This window comes from Mastomys coucha, unplaced genomic scaffold (assembly GCF_008632895.1).
Source record: "Mastomys coucha isolate ucsf_1 unplaced genomic scaffold, UCSF_Mcou_1 pScaffold22, whole genome shotgun sequence".
Classification (NCBI taxonomy): Eukaryota; Metazoa; Chordata; class Mammalia; order Rodentia; family Muridae; genus Mastomys; species Mastomys coucha.
In genome coordinates this window covers 174,694,740-174,719,022 of record NW_022196905.1, presented here as the reverse complement: position 1 = coordinate 174,719,022, position 24,283 = coordinate 174,694,740, and the positions used below count along the sequence as shown (strand labels likewise).

The 24,283-nt window shown below is 46.0% G+C and overlaps 1 protein-coding gene across 1 annotated transcript in view; it reads right to left on the bottom strand.

Annotated features, from left to right (window-relative positions):
• Gsr (glutathione-disulfide reductase) overlaps positions 1 to 22,325 on the bottom strand; it is a 41,537-nt gene extending 19,212 nt beyond the window's left edge. The window contains exons 1-5 of the mRNA XM_031339514.1: positions 22,041 to 22,325; positions 7,005 to 7,031; positions 6,234 to 6,322; positions 4,442 to 4,511; positions 2,282 to 2,429 (exon numbers count right to left, since the gene is read on the bottom strand). Coding sequence (XP_031195374.1) covers positions 2,282 to 2,429; positions 4,442 to 4,511; positions 6,234 to 6,322; positions 7,005 to 7,031; positions 22,041 to 22,280 — 574 coding nt within the window. The 5' untranslated portion in view covers positions 22,281 to 22,325. The remainder of the gene's footprint in view (positions 1 to 2,281; positions 2,430 to 4,441; positions 4,512 to 6,233; positions 6,323 to 7,004; positions 7,032 to 22,040) is intronic.
• Between the last annotated feature and the right edge of the window lie 1,958 nt (positions 22,326 to 24,283).

The following is a 24,283-nucleotide window of genomic DNA, read 5'->3' as shown; positions in this document are numbered from 1 at the left end:
ACACTAAACAATGACTATTGGCACCTGGCTCCATCAGGGTTATGCCCACTCAGGACTCCCAAGTAAATATCATGTTACTTGAAAATAGTATTTTTGTTTTTTTATTGTTTTGTTTTTCCCTCTAGCTTTGGGGGTTATAAACCCTGCTTAGAATTCCAAAGAGAGAAAAAAAGGACAACAATAAACAAAAGAAAAAATATAAGCCAGCATTGGTGTTACATATCTATATCCCAGTAGAGACAAAAAAGTCAGGATTTACATAGTAAGGTCAAAGCCAGCCTGAGTTACAAGAGGCTATTGCAAAAACAAAACAAACAATAGGGAAGATCTGTTTAGAGGTATAAATGCGCACACCCAAAATGTTCTTTAAGTAAAATTATAACAAGCTTTGAAGCCAGTCCATGAGAATTGAAAAAATGTATAGAGTATGCCCCGTTATGACTTTTGTTAGTTGTCTATATGAAGGAATGTAGAATAATCCGGGCCATAGGGCCTCTGGCCATGTCTATGAGGGATTAGCTGAATGGGAAGCTCCACCCACTGTGGGTAGTGCCACTCCCTAGCCAGGGATGAATGGAGAAAGGACTGGGCAACAGCAAACATGCACTCACTGCTCTGCTTCATTGCTGTGCTGTGCTGGGCTGTGCTGTGCTGTGCTGTGCTGTGCTGTGCCCAGTTCCCTCAAGTTCCTACCACTGTGACCTCCCTGCATGGTTCCTCAACTGTGGCAAGGAACAAATCCTTTCTCACTTTAGTCGCTTTTGTGCCTGTTTCGGGGAAATAATAAAAATGATCGCCCCTCAATCTCTCCCACCTAGGTGGACCAGGTTCCAGTTTTAGTGCCTATTGTGGCCGGCCACATTACTATGTCCTGGGGTGGGGGTGGGGAGGTCCTGCTATTTTCTCCCAGCTAGCAAGATCATCTTGCTTACATACAACATCCCACACACCTTACAATCAGTCATCTAAGTGCCCAGTTACCTGGAAGAAACATGATTCTTAAGGCTTAATTATCCAATCAGGTTGGTATATCAGTAAGATCACAATTTACAAGACGCCAATACAATAATTTCAGAGTCAAATGACAAAGATAATGCTTTAACCCAATTATTCTAACCTTGTGAAAACCTTAGCTACTTGTGGCTCTTTAAAACCATGGGGGGAAGGTGCGGTGCTGGGGAGATGGCTCAGCAGGTAAAGAGCACTGACTGCTCTTCCAAAGGTCTTGAGTTTGGATCCCAGCAACCACATGGTGGCTCACAACCTCTCGTAATGAGATCGGACGCCCTCTTCTGGTGCATCTGAAGACAGCTGCAGTAAGTAAGACAGCTGCAGTAAGTTATGACAGAGCAAGCGGGACTGGAGGGGCAGGATGGGACAGCAGAGGTCCTGAGTTCAACAGCAGCCACACACAATGATGGCTCATGGCTATCTGTACAGCTACAGTGTACTCATACACATAAAATAAATAAAATAAATCTTTAAAAAAAAAAAACAGGGGTGTGTGTGTCTGGATCATCTTTTCATCTTTCTGTTTGTCTGCCTCCATGTTGATTTTTCCTGTTTCTTTTGTCGACAGTATTTTAGCACAGCAATAAAACAATTAAGAAACTCTCTATCCAGCTGGTGGTGGTGGCATACACCTTTAATCCCAGCACTTGGGAGGCAGAGGCAGGCGGATTTCTGAGTTCGAGGCCAGCCTGGTCTACAGAGTGAGTTCCAGGACAGCCTGGACTACACAGAGAAACCCTGTCTCGAAGAAAAAAAAAAAAAAAAGAAACTCTCTATCCAAGACATATAATAGTATGTGGGAGAAAATAATGACTAACGCCTAAAAGCGAATGCAGCAGTCTGTTTATGAGTCACTGCTGACTCTCAGCCCAACAGATAGACATATGGCCCACAGGCCCACCTCTGAGATTCCTGGCTGGTTTAATCTTTTACATCTTGTTTTGTAAGACACAAAAACATGGATCGGGGAGAGTGATTTCTTCTACAGCATTTCTCTCTCCTGAATAGTTACTGTCTATCGAGTCTTAGAAATAATAACTTGCCTGACAACCCCAGGTTGGCAGCACCCTGGGCCACACCAGGAGTGAATGGTGAACTATTCTCCACGACTTCTCTTGCTGAGTCCCGGCTCACTGTTAATTACCACTTAGCTAAATGCAGTCACCAGGGATCATTTTTTTTTCTGACCTTTCTCAAGACAGAACCAGTGTAGGCGGAACCCGTGATACAGCTCGTAAACTCCCTGACCTTACTGGCCTTTGGAACTCACCTGGGATCTGGCTCTCCTGAGGCACCGTGGGCACACCGCCTGTGGCAATCAGGATGTGCGGAGCAGTAAACTTTTTCCCATTGACTTCCACCGTGGGCTGAGGGCCATCTGCAAATGTTGCATAGCCGTGGATGATTTCTATGTGAGACTGCAGAAGGAACACTGGCGTCAGCATATTCGTAAGATTTAAAAATGAAAACCACCAAGCTGGGAGTCGCGGTACCTTCCTAAAATCCAGCACTTGGGAGCAGGAGGCAGCGGACAGTTACTTAGGGTTACCCTAGGCTACATGGCAAGTTCACTGGCAGTTTGAGCTAGAGGAAACCCCTGTGTCAAAAGATATCTATTCTGCCCAATACATTAGTTCCTAATTTCCTCACCAAACACCAGCCAAGGCTTACCCTCCAACCTAATTATGTAGTCATGGATGTCCTCAAAATCCTGACTCTTCTGCCTCTGCTCTTCAAGTGTTAGGATTACAAAGTTCAGCACTACCCCTGGCTTATGCAGCCCAAGTTTTACTTAACGTGGTAATCCTCCTGCCTCAGCCTTTCACAGCTGGGGATATAGGTAAGTGCCTCTACACAGGACTGCACTGAAGATTTTGATTTTGGGGTCTGTAAATAATAAGATGGATTCCATTGCCCATTCTTAGACTTCCTCCTGACTGATAACAGATCCTATGGAGAATTCACTGCCAGTCAGTTGGAAGTGAATGACAAGGAAAAATAACAGTGCTATCCTGGGTTAAAACCAAGTTAAAAAAAAAAAAAAAAAAAAAGACAGTATTTTTGACTCCAAAGGTTGAAGGTGAAAGCCTTACAATGGAAAGACTAAAAAATGATATTCCAGAGGAGAGGAAGAGGAATGAGAAGAACGAGGAAGAAATAAAAGTAAAAGGAACAGACACCAGACAAATACTCTGGCCAAGAGAGGAGATGCAACCTTTGGCTGGAGAGACGGCTCAGTGGTTAAGAGCACTGACTGCTCTTCCAGAGGCCCTGAGTTCAATTCCCAGCAACCACATGGTGGCTTGCAACCATCTGTAATAGAATCTGATGCCCTCTTCTGGGATGTCTGAAGACAATGACGGTGTAATTCATACACATAAAAATAAATAATTCTTTGGTGGGAAGAAAGTTACAAAACAAAACAAACAAAAAAGCAAGACAAAAAACTACACAGCGATGCTCTACCGTGGACATGAACAGTTATGCTTGACTTGCACTCAGTGGAACCCTGTACCAGGGTCAATCTGAGGCCAGCCAGCAAGCTTCAGCCAGCTGTGACCTATGTCCTGGCACACAAAGGTGGACTATGAAAAGCTAAAGGAGCCACATAAGTATGTTCACACGAAAGAATGACTCAACATTTTTCAGCATGTCTGGGGTTGAATTCTTTCCTCCTCGCAGTCTCCCCTCCAGGCCTGCTCCTGCAGGCATCTGGCTTAATTAACTGAATTTCGGTTAATGCCAAAGCCACAAGCACCCTGTTCTAACCCTTCTGAGGGGGCAGTGAGTTTGCCCTGGGAGAACAAATATTTGCTGTAGGCAAATACACCTTTGTCTAATTTTCTTGGTAAGAATTTACTTACAAAATTAAATTTCTGCGTCATCATGGGGACTGTAAGAAGCTGTCCTGACAACACTGGGCTTTCGGCTTGTCCTCATGGCTTTGCCAGCACAAGGCTCTGTCAGTCTGTCTCTCCTGGTTTTGGTTTCTGATCTAACTGGAGGGATAGACCTACTCAAGATGCACATGTGAGTTGAGACCTGGTCTACAGACCCGGCACACACTCTCTATTTGTAGAAAAGAGACTAGGCTACTGGGACAAAGGCCTACTCGATCAGTAAGGTCAGCTTCCAAATTACTTGTAGAAATAATAAGACATATCCCGAGGCTACACTTTTTTTTTATTTTTCTTTTTTTGGTTTTTTGAGACAGGGTTTCTCTGTGTAGCCCTGGCTGTCCTGGAACTCACTCTGTAGACCAGGCTGGCCTTGAACTCAGAAATCCCCCTGCCTCTGCCTCCCAAGTGCGGGGGGGGGGCGGGGGGGGCTAAAACCGCACGGCCCAAGGCTATACTTTTGTCTGGCCAGATCTGGCAGCTCCTCCGATGTCAAATGACTCTCTCATCAGGTTCAGAGGCAGCACACGCACCTTGGTTAAATTGTTTTGATAGATGGTGTTCAGACGGCTCACATACGCATCCCGCTTCTCCTTGATGACACTGTAAAGAGACCGAAGTCAGATCTCAGAAACACTATTTTCTCTTTTCACCTAATATCCAGGGCATCAGCCTCCAGCACTACTGTCAACCAAGAGTGAAGTTTGTCACTGGCTGAAGACTGTGTCCTCCATTGTCCCATGTCACCTGCTTCCCAGGTGTTGAGGTCCTATTCCATTCTACAGCATGCTCAGATGGCATTGCAATATCTATGCCTCTTTCAGTGTAGAAAATGAGATGGCTCAGTAAATAAAGTCACATGCTGCCACTGGGTATGGTGGCTCATGCCTTTAATCACAGCACTCCAGAGGCAGAGGCAGGTGGATCTGAGTTAGAGGCCAGCGTGGTGTACAGAGTTAGTTCCAGGACAGTCAGGGCTACACAGAGAAGCCCTGTCTGGAAAAAAAAACAAAAAACAAAAATAGGGCTGGCGGGATGGCTCAGCGGGTAAGAGCACTGACTGCTCTTCCAAAGGTCTTGAGTTCAAATCCCAGCAACTACATACACGGTGGTTCACAAGTGCATCTGAAGATAGCTACAGTGTAGTTATTTATAATAATAAATAAATCTTTGAAAAAAAAACCAAAAACCAAAAATAAAAGGTACACACTGGCAACCTGACTACCTCAGTTCAATGCCCAGGACAAGATGGAAGGACAGAAACTTTCTGACTTCCGTATATGTGCTGTGGCATGCATGCATGTGTCAAACATATACAATATAAATAACTGTAAACAAAACAAAACAGAAGAGCCATTATGACACAGGACATAATGGACTTTAAGTGAACAGATCTACTAAAGCTCTCTGGGAAATTGATGGCTCCATTAGTTAGTGCCAATTAGAGAGTTACACACAGGACTGTCATGTTACACAGCACAGACCTGGAAGAACCGAGAACACAGTCTCCAACTCATGACCTCCACACCAGTATTCATGGTGGCATCATTCATGACAGCCACAAAGTAGAAACAACACAGGTGACTGCACAGGTGACTGGTACATTGTACAAAGGGATACTCGTCAGCAGTGAGGAGCATGAGCTATGGATGCCAACTGCAGCCAGTCAAACCTTTAAAAAGTGACACTAGCCAGGCAGCGGTGGCACATGCCTTTAATCCAGCACTCGGGAGGCAGAGGCAGGTGGATTTCTGAGTTCCAGGCCAGCCTGGTCTACAGAGTGAGTTCCAGGACAGCCAGGGCTACACAGAGAAACCCTGTCTTAAAAAAAACCAAACCAACCAAACCAAAAATTGACAGCAATCAATGTAAATCAGTCATAAAAGGAGACTGTATGATTCTAATAAGTATCTAGCACAGGCTAGGTCAGCTTCATAGGTTACAGAACATGTTTCATGGGCTGGTAGGGAAGTAGAGAAGTTATTGTTTAATACTGTTCAGGACTGTGGGAACGTTCTAGAAAGGGAAAAGTGGTACTGTCCGCACCATGATGTGTATGTGCTGAAAGCCAAACTGTGTATTTGCAATGATTAAAATGGTCAATTTTACGTTGTGTATAAATATAGACACACATATAAAACCACATATATGATACTGGGGACTGAACCCAGGCCCTTACACAATCTGGGCAAGAACTCGTAAGGCCAAGCTACAGCCTCAGCCCTGTCTGCATTTGGACAAACTAACCCCACCACCTCTCCAAGCATGGCTAGGTGTCACAAATACCCATACTGTACATGGAGCCCTTTAGGCGCCAATACTTACTGCCAATTGAATTTACCCTCACAGCTCTGAAAGCCGTAATCCACGTGATCATGCATGAACTCCGAGTGCACAGCTGTGTTCCACATTACCTATAAAAAAGAATCAAAAGTAGTCATGCTTGAGGGCTGAAGAAAGACAGAAACCCCAGGTAAAATATAACAGATTAAAAATAAATACACTAAGAGAGAAGACTCAGGCTCTGACTAGATGGAATTTATAGTGTATTCTGAAATATCGGGGAAATGGACCACCTATCTTTAGTTACCCAGCCTATAAACACAATAGAAAATGAAACACCCAGCCTCATAGTGGTTCCTTTAAAGTTTTTTCTTAAGGCTGGGCAGTGGTGGTGCACGCCTTTAATCCCAGCACTTGGGAGACAGAGGCAGGCGGATTTTTGAGTTCGAGGCCAGCCTGGTCTACAGAGTGAGTTCCAAGACAGCCAGGGCTATACAGAGAAACCCTGTTTCCAAAAACCCCAAAAATAAAAAAATAAAAGAAAAAAAAGAAAACAGACAAATAAAGTGTTTTCTTATTGCTTATTCTTTTTGTTTACTATTGCTTATGTTCCTGCTTTACGTTTTGTAATTTTGTAAGCTTTGTCCATTTTCCTCGACTCCAGGAACTGTGATATGCAATCTAAAACAAATCCTTCTTCAACTCATAGCCACAGAAAGCAAGCAGGGACAACTTCTAACTGGTACGTTATTCTGACCATTCTTTAGTAAATAGGAACAAGGTGTTTGGAGGGAAGGAGGAATTAAAAATTACCTTTTTGGGTACACATCCAACATTCACCTAGGGAAAAAAATTAAAAAGACAAAGGTTAAGAATCCTCAGTCGGAATCCTTCAAACCCCTGCATGAGCGAGTGCCCGTCACCAGTCATGCCTGAGACCAGACCCTAGTGATAGTCACGGTGAGCTGGATCCCGCAGTTACCTCCTCCACTTACCACAATTAGAAAACCACACTGTTCCTCATGTGACAGAGAGAACATTTTTTTATACCTTTTTCTCAAAAGGGGGCGGGCAGTGAGGAGAGAAAGGGCAATGGGCCACTGAAGCAGCTGGCTTGTTTAGGGAATCTCTGCGACCTCACTGAAGTACGCGGGTACCTGACAGCCCCTTGACAAAGTACTAGGGGGAGCCTAGCTCATTCTTCCAGACCAAAGCAGTGAGAACCACCTTACGGATGGGCACAGAACACAGCCTGGTCATTTCCGGGCACAAATGAAAACACAGTTTTAAGATTGCTCTAAAAAAAGAGAGAATGCATTTGTAAAGCCTTGAGAGTAGAGTGTCTGAACCTCTCCAGACTTGACAGCACAACCCTGGAACCCCAGCTCTTGGGAGGTGGAAGCAAGAGGACCTGGAAATCAATGATCCTTGGACACAGAGAAGTATGTGTCTAGCCTGGGCTACATGAAACCTCCACTCAAAACAAAACAAAACAAAACAAAACAAAACAAAACAGTCTGACCCTCACTGAGTGAGTAACTGTTGTGTGTATACCAGCAGGAGAGCGAGCTGCCTTGCAGAGGAAAAAACAAACTGAGCTTGGCTATTAAGAGCAAATTATAGGTCCCCTGGCTGTCTAGGCTTGCCACCTGAGACACATTCCAGATACTCTTCAGCCGTCTCACTAGCGAGTACGAAGCCGTGACGTTATATCTTGGCTGCTTGAAGAAGTTCTAAGACCTAAAAAGAAGATATCAACAGTGCATCCCTAAAACCAATCACTGTAGGACCAGTGAGATGTCTTAGTGGGTAAAGACGCTTGCAGCCAAGTTTGACTACCCGAGTTCAATACTCAGGACCCACCAGCATGATAGAACCAACCAGCAGGAGTTGTCCTCTAACACGAGTACCCTGGCACCTGCATCCATGCACACACGTACACACACACAACCAAACGCAGTGTTTCTTAAAATCAGTGTGTTCACAATATCAACCGTGAACTTCTGGTGTCCCACAATTACAAACTTGTGAACAGTCACCAAAAAGCACAAATCGTAAGGCATGTGGTATGAAACTTGGGATATTGAGCCACCATTGCTAACAAAATGGGAGAGAACCTGAGCAGACCCCAGAAACTGAATTGGAGGGTTAGGCGCAGTGGCACAAGGTTGTAATCTCAGCTTTGGGGAGCTAAGGCAGGAAGACTGCAGGGTTACATACAGAGTTCAAAGCTAGCCTTGACAATGCATGAGATCTTGTCTCAAAAAATAACAGGACTCAGGGCTACGTCTGTTCATGATGACACAGGTCTCACTACGTAGCTGAGGCTAGCCTGGGACTTAATGTATAGACCAGACTTGCCTCGAATTCAGAGATCTGCCTGCTTCTCCCTCCTGTTTAGATTACTTTTCACATTTAGCCCAAAGACATAATTTAGGCCCAGCCTGGTGCTACACACCCGTAGCCAGCCTCAGAAGGAGGAAGCAGGATCATGCATTCAAAGCCATCCTTGGCTACACAAACTTTCAGGGCAGCCTTGGTTACATGAGACTCCACCCTAGACCACAACAAAATTAAGTAACCTAAAACACGGAAAATCTAAATGCCCAGAAATCGCTGTGCTTCCTATAAGCATAGAGTTATAAACTCTTCCATCACGTTGTCAGTACACAGGAGAATACACGATGAAAGCAATCCGACAGAAAGCAACATGTTTTTAAAGTAGAGATAAAAGGTAATACAGGGCTGGAGAGACAGTTCAGTCAATAGAGCACTTGTCCTGGAGATCAAGGGGACCTGAGTTCAATCCCCAGAACCCACATCAAAAAGCCAGGAGGGGTGGTGCATGCTTGAACTACTAGAGCTGGGGAGGTGGGGACAGTCCGATCCCCGGGTTTGCTGGCCGCCCAGCCCATCCTATCCAGTACCAGTCAAAGACCTGTTTAAAAAGCAAATTGGACAGCATCTGCGGAACACCTGAGGTTGACCCTCAGGCTTCCACACATAAACTAAACACACATAAACACTAAAGCAAAGATACACATAAACACACACACACACACACACGCACACACACACACGCACACACAAGGTCATCTACTGAAATCCCTTCCATCTATCAGATTGCTAAGAAACTTTAAAGACTTATTCAACCAGCATTAGCAAGCATCTCCCATTTGGTCTATGTTATACAGACATGTATATGGTATACAGACAGACAGAATGACACACGCACCTGACATCCATGAAGAAAGGATGTTCCCCGAAGCCTAGTCCTAATGTATAAGAGGACCATCAGTGGCATAGTACCCCATTACTGTGTACTAAGTCTATCCAATACTTTTCAGCTATTTAAAACAACAAAGCAAATTCCTACATGCTATTACAGAGTAAATTCTCTTTTTGTCTTTTGGTTTTGGTTTTTTGTTTTTTCAAGACAAGGTTTTCTCTGTGTAGCTCTGGATGTCCTGGAACTCACTTTGTAGACCAGGCTGGCCTCGAACTCAGAAATCTGTCTGCCTCTGTCTCCCAAGTGCTGGCATCAAAGGTGTGCGTCACCACCACCAGGCCAGAGTAAATTCTAAAGTCAGGCAGCTCATCCTTTCTGAGAGAGGATATGCACCAAGTCACTGAGATTATTCAAACTGTGAACAGGGCACACCCTCTACAACGCTTTTCCCTATGCATTCTCACCTGTGATAGAGTTCAACTTAGAAAGAATCAGGTATTGACAGCAGTAACGGGTAATAAAATAGAACAATAAAATGATAACACTGTGATAAGAGTTATGTGAACTAACTGGTCTTTCAAAATTCCCTCCTCGTTGACTATAGGTGCACTGCCTCTGCAGAAAGCAGAGCAGGGGACGAGAGGGATGCTGGGTAATAAGTAAGACTGTGAGACAAACAGAAAGCCGTGTAACACTAGTTATCCCACAGCCCGACGTGAACGGACACGGATGTGTGCACATATGTGGTCATCTACCACACTGAGGAGTGTGTTCAGCAGTGAGCTACACATGCAGTGGTGGTCCCCTAAGACATCTCCAGGTGATGCTGGAGCCCCACATCCTGGACCTGAGGAGACATGGGTCTGTGGACATACTCCAAGCACGCATCGCCATTCTGTGGAAAGGGAGAAAGAGGCCTTATTTTGCTCTTTATGCTTTTTATAGTGGCCCATCTTTCTCTTGTGTGAGTATTTTATTTGGTTTCGTATTTTGTTATCGCTTGAGACAGGACTATGTGTATCCTACACTGACCTTGAACTGCCTATCCTCCTGCCTCAGCTTTCCAAATGCTGGAATTATAGGTGGACACCAACACGTCCTGTTAGAATACAGTTGTTGTTTCCAACGTGGCTGGCTTATTTGCATGCATGAGTGTACGTGTACCTGCAGTGTGTACACAGAAGCCAGGGTCTGGTGTTCTCCATTCCCACCCCCACCATTCCTTTGAGGCAGTTTCCTCACTGAATCCAAGGTTCACATTTTCTTAGGTTAGCATGCCCCAGTGACCCTCCTGTCTCGGCACAGGTTAGCCATCTTAATACCTGACAGCTGGGGACTTGAAGTCTGGTCCTCAGTCACCTCCTCAAGAACTACTAACACTATCCGTCCAGGCCCCAACTGTGTGTGTGTGTGTGCGTGTGTATGTGTGTGTGTGTGTGTGTGTGAGCACACGTGTGCACACGCAAGCATTGAGCAAGTGTGTTTTAATGCACATGAAACTTTCTAAACATAGCTGTCTCAGCTTATAGCTCTGCTAGTCACGGCCATGATGCGTCTTGTTGGTTTCCCACACATCACGAGAATACTGGGCTTGTTCTTAGGATTCTCTCTTTGTGTGTGGAAACTGGACCACACCTGTCTGGTTAAGGCCTTTGCTGCGACACGCTGGACTCAAAGCCTGCCCACGTCTCATTATCCCCTGCAGTGTTTGAAAGAGGCTGTCTTTTTCTAAAACAATTTTTTTTGTTGTTTTTTTTTTTTGAGACAGAGTTTCTCTGTGTAGCCCTGGCTGTCCTGGAACTCACTCTGTAGACCAGGCTGGCCTCGAACTCAGAAATCCGCCTGCCTCTGCCTCCCAAGTGCTGGGATTAAAGGCATGCACCACCACCACCCGGCCTCTAAAACAATTTTCTATTCCTCTCATTTTTTCGGATTCTACCTGCTAAAAGTTTACCTAGTACAGTTTCATTATAATCGTACCACTCACTAGCACCCTGTACCCAGAGAGAGCAAAGGAATGGATGACACGTCTACAGACTCTCAAGTTACCAGGTGTTTGTTTGTTTATTTTCCTCTAGGAAGGGATGGGTCATTACCTGTCTAGTTTTGACCTCAGACTTTTGTTTTTTAAATTTGGCATGTAGCCGGGCAGTGGTGGCGCATGCCTTTAATCCCAGTACTTGGGAGGCAGAGGCAGGCGAATTTCTGAGTTCGAGGCCAGCCTGGTCTACAGAGTGAGTTCCAGGACAGCCAGGACTACACTGAGAAATCCTGTCTCGAAAAACCAAAAAACAAACAAACAAACAAACAAACAAAAACTGGCATGTAAACTGATGGAGCTCGTTATGGAATTCCCACACATACGCATCATTACACTTTGCTTTCATTCCTCCCCCCTGTGCTGTTCGCTCCCATCCCACACCCTCCTCTTCCTGACTGTACTCAGATTTAAAAAATGAGATTATATTTTAAAAGGATTCTAGATGGGTGGTGTGGCGCACGTCTTTAACCCCAGCACTTGGGAGGCAGAGGCAGGTGGATTTCTGAGTTTGAGGCCAGCCTGGTCTACAGAATGAGTTCCAGGACAGCCAGGGCTACACAGAGAAACCCTGTCTTGAAAAACCATAAATGAATAAATAAATAAATAAATAAATAAATAAAACAAAACAAAACAGAAGCAAGAACCCATGGAGATGTAATAAGTGTGCAGAATTCAAGCACAGTAAAACCAAGAATCCTAGGTGGCAGTTTGGGCACAGTCTTCAGGACCAACTCTGCAGGAAGTACTCTGTTACAGTTGGAGCCAAGTATGGCTGTCTACATGCGCCTCCTCCATCTGACCAAACTGAAGCTCTGCTACTACTCAGATACGTCACAGTCTCGGGACAGAAGCATGAGCCACTCCTTTTATTTATTTATTTATTTATTTATTTATTTAATTTTATGTATATGAGTACACTGTAGCTATACAGATGGTTGTGAGCCTTTCATGTGGTTGTTGGGAACTGAATTTTTTTAGGACCTCTGCTCGATCAGTCCCTGCTTGCTCCAGCCCAAAGATTTATTTATTATTATAAATAAGTACACTCTAGCTGACTTCAGAGGCATCAGAAGAGGGCATCAGATCTCATTACGGGTGGTTGTGAGCCACCAGGTGCTTGCTGGGATTTGAACCCATGACCATCGGAACAGCAGTCAGTGCTCTTACCCGCTAAGCCATCTCACCAGCATGCGCCACGCCTAAAGAGGGAGGGTGACTGCAGCTTTTCAGATGTCAAGAGCAGGGGAAACAGCTAACATCCTCTGGGAAGGGGAGGACCAAGCCCAGCTCTTTGGTGGGGTGTTTCACCCCAAACCTGCCTTCCTGGGTTCACTGAGAGGGCAAAGTGGGTCTCAGTGCCTTCAAGTCACACCTTGCTCTCTGCGGTTTACAGCATGAGTCACTAATGGTTCCATCCAGAACACGGAGCTCTGCAAGGGTGGAGATAATTTCAGGATGATAAACGTTCTCCAGTCCCTCTCTTCCTCCTCCTCCTCCTCCGGGTCCCTAGTAATCCCTGAAAGCGACTTAAGCACTAGAAAGCTCGGAACCACTGGGACTCATTATGACTGTGCACCGAGTAAGTCTGAAGCAACTTGGAGCATACTTTAGGTAGTTTACAAGAAGTGTGTGGGCAGGCAGGGTGCTGATGCAAGCCTATAACTCCGGTACCTGGGAGACACAGGCAGGAGGAGCAGGATTCTCAGGCCAGCCTGGGCAACATGAGATCTCACATCTTACAAGAAAAGTCTGGAATTAAAGGTCAAGGTGGCCAGACTCACATTAATGCCACCATCTATCTGGTTTACTTTTAAGTTTCTATGTTAAACTAACAAACAAACAAACCCTTAGACCTATCCACGCACTTCCAGGAACCCACTAAGCATCCTGCTGTTCCAGGCACTGTGCTAGGAAATGCCCTATATGGATCTAATCCCAGACCTTGTGGGGTCTCCCAAGCTCTATGCTTACCTAAGGGGCCCGCACCACAGACCACAAGACTAGATGGATAGTGACTCCATGGGCAGCCTTCTTGGGCCAGAGACTCTGCACTGCAGTGTCCCTGTGCACTCTGTGGAGCCTGGAGACATAAAGGAGAACCATGATCCTGACCTAGCACCTGTCCTGTTTTGGCGGCTACAGAGAAGAGACTTCCAGACATAGCGGCTAGATTTGGAAATCAAGCCCCACTCCTCGGAATATGACATCAGATACCTCATTGATTCGGAAAGAATAAAGTACAGGGGCTGGCAAGATGGCTCAGCGGGTAAAAGCACTGACTGCTCTTCCGAAGGTCCTGAGTTTGGATCCCAGCAACCACATGGTGGCTCACAACCACCCGTAATGAGATCGGATGCCCTCTTCTGGTGCGTCTGAAGACAGCTGCAGTAAATTACTCTAGAGAGAGCGGGGCTCAGAACGAGCAAGGCCAGAGCTGGCAGAGGTCCTGAGATCAACAGCAGCCACACACATGATAGCTCACAGCCATCTGTGTACTCATACACATAAAATAAATAAAAATAAATTAAAAAAAAAGAATAAAGTACAGCCGATAACCATCAAAGCTGGAGGCACCGGGGCTAAGGAGCTCTGTACATCCGGCCACGCTCGGTCCTTTCTGCTATTTTCTCGCTGGTGTGTACATTATAAAGGTCTGGCAGTACATTATAAAGGTCTGGTGGCCTGGCAGCACAGGTCTTGAGTCCACCAGACACTCTGGCACCTGGCCCACCTTTAATGCTAGCAAATGGGAGGTGGAGGTAGGAAGATCACGAGATAAAGGCCAACATCAACCACATAGTGAGTTTGAGGCCAGCCTGGGCTACATGTGATTCTGTCTCAAAAAAGAAAAAATTTAATGTAAAGATGGCTCATAACCACCAGTAACTGTGGTTCCTGGGATACCTGACACCTGTGATCACTGTAGGCGCCTGTACTCACTCACACATTCATTCAAAATAATAAAAGTAAATATTAAAATGTAAAGCACAGGCAACTCATTTTCACGCCCTCCCTCAGCTATAGGAAGTTGCCTCTTTACTTCTGAACAAGCTGCTTCTTCTCCCTTCAAAAACATTATTGTTTTGTTTTCCTTTTTTTCAAGACAGGGTTTCTCTGTGTAGCCCTGGCTGTCCTGGAACTAGCTCTGTAGACCAGGATGGCCTCAAACTCACAGTGATCCTCCTGCCTCTGACCCCTGAGTGCTGGGATTCAAAGTGTGTGCCACCATTACTCAGCTAGTAACATCGTTTTTACAAATAAAAATATAGTAGGACAACTGTAAAAAAAAAAAAAAAGCCAAACAAGGCAAACGGCCAAAGACAAATAATATTTATTACCTACTCCAACAAGCCTCTCTCTTCACAACCACTTATCTAGTGAGCACTTCAGAGAACAGGCTGGTCTCATTTTATGAAGTCATAAATTCACAAAGCAAATGAGGGCCAAGTGTTCCGTTTTTTTAAGGGGAACCCATCAGAAGTAAAGGAAGTAAGCTTCCTTTAAACTGGGCTGTTTAGAAAGCTACGTTGGGAAATTAAAGCACATGCTGTGGACAATAAGCCTGTTATGATTTGAATGTTGCTAAGTCATTGTTTGCTCACTGGATGAGCCATAATCTACGGAACAACCTTTTCCCAGGCCTGCCCTGTGGGTTTCTCCGGCAGCAATGTACAGTCCAGTTCACAGTAAGTTACAAATAAAGAAAACTTCGCCAGTCACTCAGTCAACCCTTACCACACAAGGCATGCTGGCAAGATGCACAGAACCCCCCAAGACCTGGGCTCCTCCTAATCCTAGAACCAGTACACTTAGCAAGCACTGACGCTGAGGGTCCTACAGGGCACGGGGGCAGAAGTCAGAGGGTACCCTGGTCACCTCCTCCCAGGTCTGTGTGATGGGAGAATTAAAGCTCCCAGAGGCCCTGACTCAGCCTTTGGATGACTTTCACATTGGTTTGTGCTTTTGAGAATCTCTGAAAACTTTAATTCAAAGATCATATCCCCTGTGTTTCTTCTGGCCTCGGGAATAACTGCATTGCCCTGGGCAATAAGGGGTTATCTTTAATTCTAGGGGAAAAGAGATAGCTTATTTTTTATCTAATATAATACTCTACCAACTACAGGTGGTTTTTGTTTATTTGGTTTTTGCCTGGTTCAGAAAACTCAGGAGGAACTCGAATGGACTCACACTGTTGGGTCTGCAAATGCCTTTCTCTGTGGCTCGGTTTAGCAGCGGTTCTTGATACTACAGTTTCCAGTGCAGGGCAAGCTCATCAATCCTACCTGGCTTCTTACCACTTTTCTCACCTTTGAAGTCTTTTTTTTTTTTTTTCTTTCCCCAAAACAAGGTTTCTCTGTATAGCCCTGGCTGTCCTGAAACTCACTCTGTAGACCAGGCTGGCCTCAAACTCAGAAATCCACCTGCTTCTGCCTCCCAAGTGCTGGGATTAAAGGCATGCACCACCACTGCCTGGCTCACCATTGAAGTCTTAAAGGAACAGATTCTATTTTTAAAAAAATAAAAAGTGCCAGGCGGTGGTGGTGCACGCCTTTAATCCCAGCACTTGGGAGACAGAGGCAGGCAGATTTCTGAATTCGAGGCCAGCCTGGTCTACAGAGTGAGTTCCAGGACAGCCAGGGCTACATAGAGAAACCCTGTCTCGAAAAACAAAAAAAAAAGGTGGATCCAGAATGGAGGAAACTGGCACTGGAGAGGCTAAGGCAGGAGGATGGCAAAATTGAGGGCAGCCTGGACCACAGAGTAAGAAAGACCCTGTCTCAAAACAAAACAAAAGGAGAAAATGGTTCCAGGTTATCCCCAGCTACAGAGTTCAAGATCAACTTGAAACATGTGAGACTCAGGCACACACAAACTTGTCTTTAATTTTTAAAAGTTACTGAGCTCTTAGACACATACCAATCATGTTAGTTCAAGCAGCCGTAACAAAACACCAGGCTGGAGAATTTATGTGACCCAAGTTTCTCCCAGTCTGGAGGCTGGGAAACCTGACATCAAAGTGCTGGCACTGGGAAAGAAAACCCTGGTCTTGGGGTTTGGAAGATGGCTCAGCCGTGAAGTGCACTGGCTGTTCTCCCAAAGGACCCGGATTCAATTCCCAGCAACTACATGGCAACTTGCAACTGTCTGCAACTCCAATTCCAAGAGTTCTGACACCCTCAGACACAAAGGCAGATATGCAGGCCGAACACCAAGGCTCATAAAAATTAATAAAATTAAAAAAACAAAACAAAATGAAAAACCCTGGTCTCCCTCATCGAAAAAGATGCTTATGGGCTCATTCTCATGTCTTCATCTAACCTCACACGTCCAAATATCAGCACATCGAGGACAGGGGACCAATATCAACGGTGCCAACTCCCTCCCTTTGGCAATATGCACCTCTGAGGGAAGGGTCTATCTATCCTGTCATTGGAGTGAGTAAAGTCTTGGAGAAGGAGATGACCCAGAAGTAGGAAGCACAAAAAAAAAACGCAAGTGGTTGTGAGGCAGACATCCTTAGGAGATGTACTGTGCTGCTTACTGCAGAAGCTTGCCAACATGAAACCGGAAGGCATTTAACAGAGGACAAAACTCCCGGCTGCCTCAGTCCCAATCGAGTGTCCTTCTCAAGCTTCCCTAGTCCTTTTTCTGACAAAAGCCTGGCATTGTGTCTGACTCACCCACAAAAACGTGGGTGCAGCTTTTGAAAACGACATCCGTAAGGCCAGAAATCCTAAGTCAGGTGCTCTGGGGTGGAGACTCTTGTGGGACAGTCGGCTTGAGCAGGAGAGATGGCTCAGCGGTTAAGAGCATTGACTGCTCTTCCGGATGTCCTGAGTTCAATTCCCAGCAACCACATGGTGGCTCACAACCATCTGTAATGGGATTCGATGCACACTCTTCTGGTGTGTGTTAGAAGACAGCTACTGTGTATTCCTATAAATATAAATAGATAAATAATATATTTTTTTTTTTAAAAAAGAGTACCATGGCTTGCTGTATGTTTATCGGTTCCCAGGGTCTCACAGGTGTCAGGCAAGCGTGGTTCTGCCAAGTTGCCACCTCAGTTCTCCTGAGTTTAGAATAATAATAACACCTGGTTCCTAAGTGGGAGTGAAGGGGAGTGTCCTCCCTTCTGTTGGAGGACAAGGCTTAAAACCCTTTATGACATGAGAGATCACCCCATGCGATGTAGTACTGAAGCCATGGTTCCTGTGGCCAGTTCACAGGCTGCACACACTTACTTGGGTGTTCTCAAGTGTGTCAGCTGACATCCTGCTCCTTAGGATTAAACAAAATGATGTTCCCTGACTTTCTATTAGGATTTATGTGAAACAAAAATACAGAGGCCCAGGCAGTGTTTTAGAAAGCCAGGGGTCTTCAAAGGACGACCTGTTTGGCATTTTGTCATCAAAATATGTCCTGTTCTCAAGACTCAGGGTATAGCTTAGGAGCAGGGCACATACTTAGCATGTACAACATATGGGTTCAATTTCCTGTAATAAGCAGAATAAAATACCACTTTGGGGCTGCCAATATGGCTCAGTGAATAAAAGCAGTTGCCACCAAACCTGACAACTTGAGTTCAATCCTCAGGACCCTTATGGTGGAAGAGAGAACTGATTTATGGTGGAAGAGAGAACTCATAAGCTGTTCTTTGATTTCCATACATATGCCCTAACATGCATGGCCCCTATCCCAAAATGAATAAATGTAATAAAATCGAAGTCTCCATGAATCCGCGAGTGACGATGTTAGTACCTTCTCTGCGGTCTTTACAAAAATAAAATAATAAAATCAGGCTTCAATTAGTAGATAGCATGCTTGCCTAGGATGTGCAAAACCTTGGGCTCATATCCTGCATCACATAAGTAAGCAGTGGTGATGCCCAGCATCTCTAAGTAGGCAGTAGTGATGCCCAGCATCTCTAAGTAGGCAGTGGTGATGCCCAGCATCTCTAAGTAGGCAGTGGTGATGCCCAGCATCACATAAGTAGGCAGTGGTGATGCCCAGCATCACATAAGTAGGCAGTGGTGATGCCCAGCATCACATAAGTAGGCAGTGGTGATGCGTGTCTATAATCCAAAAACCTGGGAGGTAGACACGGTAAGGTCAGTAGTTCAAGGTCATCCTTAGCTACATAGTGCTTTTAAGGCCAACCTAAGTATGTCAATCCCAGCACTTGGGAGACAGGACCAGGCAGATCTGAGTTTGAGGCCAGACTAGTCTATATAGGGAGTTCTAGGTCAACCAGGACTGCATATAACTACTTCTATTATTACTCTTGCTTTTGAAAAAAAAAAGTATATTCAATTCCAGCTTTATTAGCAACGATTCAAAGCATTCACACACACACACACACACACACACACACACAGAGTTCACCACCACCACATATTTTTCTGTGTTCATCACAAAAATAGTAATGGAAACTTTAGAAACTACAGACAACAACTAAAATGCCCGCTCCCAAAGCCAGGGATTTTCCTCTGCTTTGCTGGCTGCAGTGACCCTCCAGCATCTATAAACATAAGAGGAAGAGAGGTTGCTGGGGAAAGAGATGGCTCAACAGTTAAGAGCATGCTCTTGCTAAAGACCAGAGTACAGATGTCAGAGCCAGGTTGGACAGTTCATGACTGCCAGTAATCCTAGCTCCAGGACATCTGCCTCTAGTCTATGGGTACCTATGCCCACACGTGCACACCAGCCCTCAACACATACACACATATCTACACAGTAAGAAAGATTTATTCTTATTATATGTGTGTGTGTGCATGTGTATGAGTGTTTTGCCTGCAAGTATAAATGTGTACTGTGAGTGTGCTCAGTGCCCAAAGAGGTTAAAAGAAGCCATCCGGTCACCTGGAATTGGAATTAAAGACAGTTATGAGCCACCATGTGGTTGCTGGGAACTGAACCCCACTACAAGAGTAGCCAAGTGCCATCTCTCCAGGCTCCAAAACAAATCTTTATAAAAAAGCACCTGATACATAGGCTTCCCATAATACTCAGTGAACAACTGAATAAAAACAAATAATAATCCTACCATGTGGAAATAACACTGGCAGAGGAAGTTCTTTTATCTATAGGGACAGAGCTCATGTTACAGCTCAGGCTGGCCTTGAACTCAGCAATGAAGCCCCAGTAAGGTAAGTGAGAATCAACCCTAATCTGAACTACTTTACTCTGAGCAGTCATTCATTACTTGCAAGAATTAAGACAATCCTGGGCCGCAGAGACAGCTCAGGGGTTAGAGCACCGGCCACTGTTCCTGGGGACCTGGGTTAGATTCCTGGCACCCACATGACAGCTAACAACTGTCTGTAACTCCAGCTCCAGGGAGCCCCATGTCATCTTCTTCTGACCTCTGTGCCAGGTAAGCATGTGGTGCAGACATTCATTCAAGCACTCATACAAACAAACACTTCAAAGAAAACAAAAACAAAACAAACAACAACAACAAAAAAAAAACAAAACAAAAAACGCCAGGCGGTGGAGGTGGTGGCGCATGCCTTTAGCCCCAGCACTTGGGAGGCAGAGGCAGGGGGATTTCTGAGTTCGAGGCTTCCAGAACAGCCAGGGCTCCACAATGAAACCCTGTCTCGAAAAAATAAACAAACAAACAAGCCAGACAGACAGACCAACCCCACTTTCTGGCTGACTGTATTTAGTCTCTCCATTATACTGCAAGTTCCTTGAAAGAACCTCTGTAGAAAAATATTTCTATCTCGCCCATTCCTTCTGTCAGATTCATCTACAAACCTAAAACAAGTAAAATGATCCGCGTCAGAAAGCCTTGGGTTTTCCTGCACATGCTTGGAAACTACTTCCTGTAGTAAGTTCACTACTCCAGCTCTGAACAGACACGTGATTGCAATTCCTGGGCAAATCCATCCCGCTTCTACCTTTGAGTTACATTTTCCCTCAGACTGGCTGCAGCCCCCTACTTTGCTTTGTAATTCAAAGCCAAAAGCTACGTGAGGACGTCCCCAAAGTTTGCCACTAAAACAGCAAAGGACATCTCAAAGACACCGATGTTTAGGTGGAAATGGCCACCGCTGCAGATTGATGAACTGGGCATGCGCGGCCAGGTGGACCACTGGTAGCAAATAACGTCAGTCTGAGCTGTCCTTTGCTTGGTCTCAGAAGTTTTTTAACCCGAGACAGGATTTCTGTGTAGCCCTGGTTGTCCTCGAACTTGCTCTGTAGACAAGGCTGGCTTCAGATATCAAATGGTGGCCAGCCCCTTCTTGATTAACGCCAGAGGAACCAACAATGATAGCAGATGTCACAAATCCGTGGTGATGTGACAAGGAGGGAGGAAAACAAACGTCTAGAAGTGCAGAGTTGAGAAATGACAATCGCCCACCATCTGTGGTGGGAAGGGGGCCCGGCCCTAAGCGACATGCCCTTCCCTCTGCCTTCTACAGAGATTTCTCATCTTTCTAGGCTAGTGTCAAAGTGCAAGCCAATCTCTAACGATGACTCTGCCTTTCTCTTCACACACACACACCGTTCATCTTCAACCGTGGCTTGAGCATGCTCACAGTTACTCATCTCTAGCTTCATTCATTTCACAAATAGCTGTTGAGCAAGGTATTTTAAGGTAACGAGCAGTTCACAAATATAGGAACCCGTCCCTGCCCCTAAGGAGTTCCCAATTTAGTATAATTTAAACGCATTCAAAGGCATTTAGAGAACCTATCCCCAGTCCCGGGTGACTTTTGAGGTTCAGCGTTTTCAATCACCTACAAGAACTCTGCCTAGATCTTGTGATAGGAAAAGGCCACCCACACTAATGTGGGTACGAGATTGTCTGAAAAGAATTAAGTCTTTCAATCTTAAATTTTACCACCTCTCTCTCTCTCTTTCTTTTGTAGTTTGAAAACCTGTCCCCCAAACAATCCACAACAAATGGTATCAGAAAGCTCTGAGAAACCCTTTAAGGTTTCTCTTTGGAGGTGGATTGTAGTTCTCAGCCTTGGCTGCAGCTGGGATCAACTGCGTGTTTCTGAGCTTGCTAACAACCCCCGCGCCACACCTCCACCTCCACGTACTCGACGCGCGGGAACAGCGGAACTTCCAACTCTCCAGGGGGTTCCACTGCGCGGCCAAAGTGGAAAACTACTGTTACCTATCACTTTGCCCTTGAAATAGAAGACCAGCCGACCTGACTCAAACACACACACTACTGTTAACATATCACTTTGCCCTTGAAATGGAAGATCAGACCCGACTCAAACACATACTGACAACACACACTCCTCCATGCCAGAACCCTCCACTGCTCCCCTCGCCCACGCCCCTAGCAGTTTCCCAGAGGCAGTTTCGTGTTTCCCCTGCTCCAGCAGCGATTCTCCTCCGCATGGAGTTGCACGCTGGGCAGCTAAGCTTGGCTGAAGGCTTTTTTTTTTTTTTTTTGGCTTTAACATTGCACCTGTGCAGAGTGGCTGGCTCGGTGGCGTTACCCTCTTCCCCGCCATCTCCGGGGACCCCGGCGGCCCGGGAGTGAAGGAAGCACCCCGGGCGCCGCGCACGGAGGCCGTGAGAAAGCGCGCAGCCCGGCCCCGGTACTCACGCAAGTGCCACCCAGCTTGTGACTCTCCACCACCGCGGCCCTGGCGCCGAGCTCCGCCGCCCGCCGCGCGCTGGCCAGCCCGCCGGAGCCGCCGCCGATTACCAGGTAGTCGAAGGAAGCGGCGGCGGTGGCCGGGGACTGCGGCTCGCCGGGACTCGCCATGGCGCAGGTGAGCGCGCGCGCCGCTCGCCGCAGGCTCGGGGTCGCGCCCACGCCCAGCGCCCGGGGCAGCAGCGCCATGCGCGGAAGTGCGCGCGGGGAGAGCGAGCGGGGAGCGGCGTCGCCGTGACTAAGCACCGCGCCCGAGGGCCCCCGTCCCCGCCCCCAACCGGCACCCGCCCCGCAGCGCGGGGACCGGGGACGGGAACCACGCTCGCTTTGTTTGCCAGCCCCAGCTTCTTCAGCTTCCCCCAGGTTCCTGCAGGCCTTAACCCACTTTCCTCTTTCTTCTTTCAGGGCACTTGTACTCGTTAAAAAAAAAAAAAGAAAAATGGCTGGAATAATGTGTTGAATGGCCGAAACGATTTTTGTGATCCGTAGATGAAGCTTAAAGACAAAGGCCTTGCCTCCCCGAGCTGTGGGACAGAGTGAAATGGAGCTGCCAACTAAACCGGCCGAGACCCATGAGAAGAGTGTACAGTTCACATAAACACAAGGCTAGGAGGCCCACAGCAAAGAAATGAGGAACACGGGACCCCTAGGCCCCACACTACAAGCCGGATGTCCAGAATCAGAATGCTATACAGTTTATTAAGGCTTGTTTTGTTTTGTATTTTAAAAGTAACGTGACTTGAGAGATAGAGGTAGAAGGAACCTGGGTTCAAGATCATGAAGGAAGAAGGAAGATTTTTTTTTCCTTCTGGTAGAGTACCCTGTAATAAATGTGGACAGAATAACTACTTAAAAACATTTGCAAAGTCACAGTGACAGCGGCTTTGTGGGAGCCATCAATGATTGTTAAGATCACCGGGTTAAAGTTTGATGGGAATAAAGTTACACAGATAGGTAGAGTTATGTAAAAATAGACAGATACATATAACCCCCCCACACACACACAATTAAAGAATGTCAAACACACACACAAATTTCTTCTTGATCTCCAAAAAAAAAAAAAGCAACTTTTTTGCTGGCACTGCCTCGTCCTAAAGATCAAGATTAGATACTGCTAAGTAATGAGAAACGTACCATTGTGAGGCAATAGCGAGTATTCAATTTCACTTACACAACCGTCCTGCTTTTTTAAAAATCCAGGGGCCAGAGAGGTGGCTCAGCAATCAAGAGCCCTGGTTGCTTTTCCAGAGGAGCAGAGATCCATTCTCCACTCCATGTGTCGGTTAATCTCGAAACCTCCGTCGTTCCCTGTTGTCTGGCAGACCAGTGTTAGGTGTACTTAGTACATGATTTCAGGGTCCAATCTTGAGGCTCAGGATAAAAACTGAAGAGAACAGAGAGAGCAACTAAAACTTAAATGAGAAGTTAGCATAAAGCACATCGTACTATAAGAAGCTCTCGGAGGCAGTTTCTGAGGTTGCTTTGTTGAGAAATTGTATTTACAATTGGCTGTACTGGCTCATGCCCTCAATTTCTGCTCTTGGAAGGCGGAGGCAAACAGAGCTCTGCGAGTCCCGTGGGCCTGGTCTGGTTGCCCTGGTCTTCCAGGACAGCCAGAGCTACATAATAGAGACCCTGGATGGAAGATGGATGGATGGATGGATGGATGGATGATGGATGGATGGATGGATGATGGATGGATGAGTGGGTGGGTGGAAGGTCGAGCATACGGACAGATGGAAAGACAGATAGATGAAGGAATAGAGAGAGAGGACTTAGACCCTAGAGGATGAATCCAGAGGAAATTACCACTGTACTTAACTGCTTTCATCTGTTTGATGTCCAATTCCTTTAATGTGATTGGGTGTTTTACCTGCATGTATGTCTATGTACCACATGCATGCAGTGCCCCCAGAGGCCTTACCCCCTGGAATTGAAATTACAGACAGCTGCTATGTGGATGACAGGAACTGAACCCAGGTCCTTTGGAAACACAGCCAGTGTTCTTCATCCCTTAACCGTTCCTCTGGTCCTGAATTCAAAACATTTGAAAGGGACAGAAGGAAGCTCTAGAAATGATTGCCAGCCGGGCAGTGGTGGCACACGCCTTTAATCTCAGCACTCGGGAGGCAGAGGCAGGTGGATTTTTGAGTTCGAGGCCAGCCTGGTCTACAGAGTGAGTTCCAGGACAG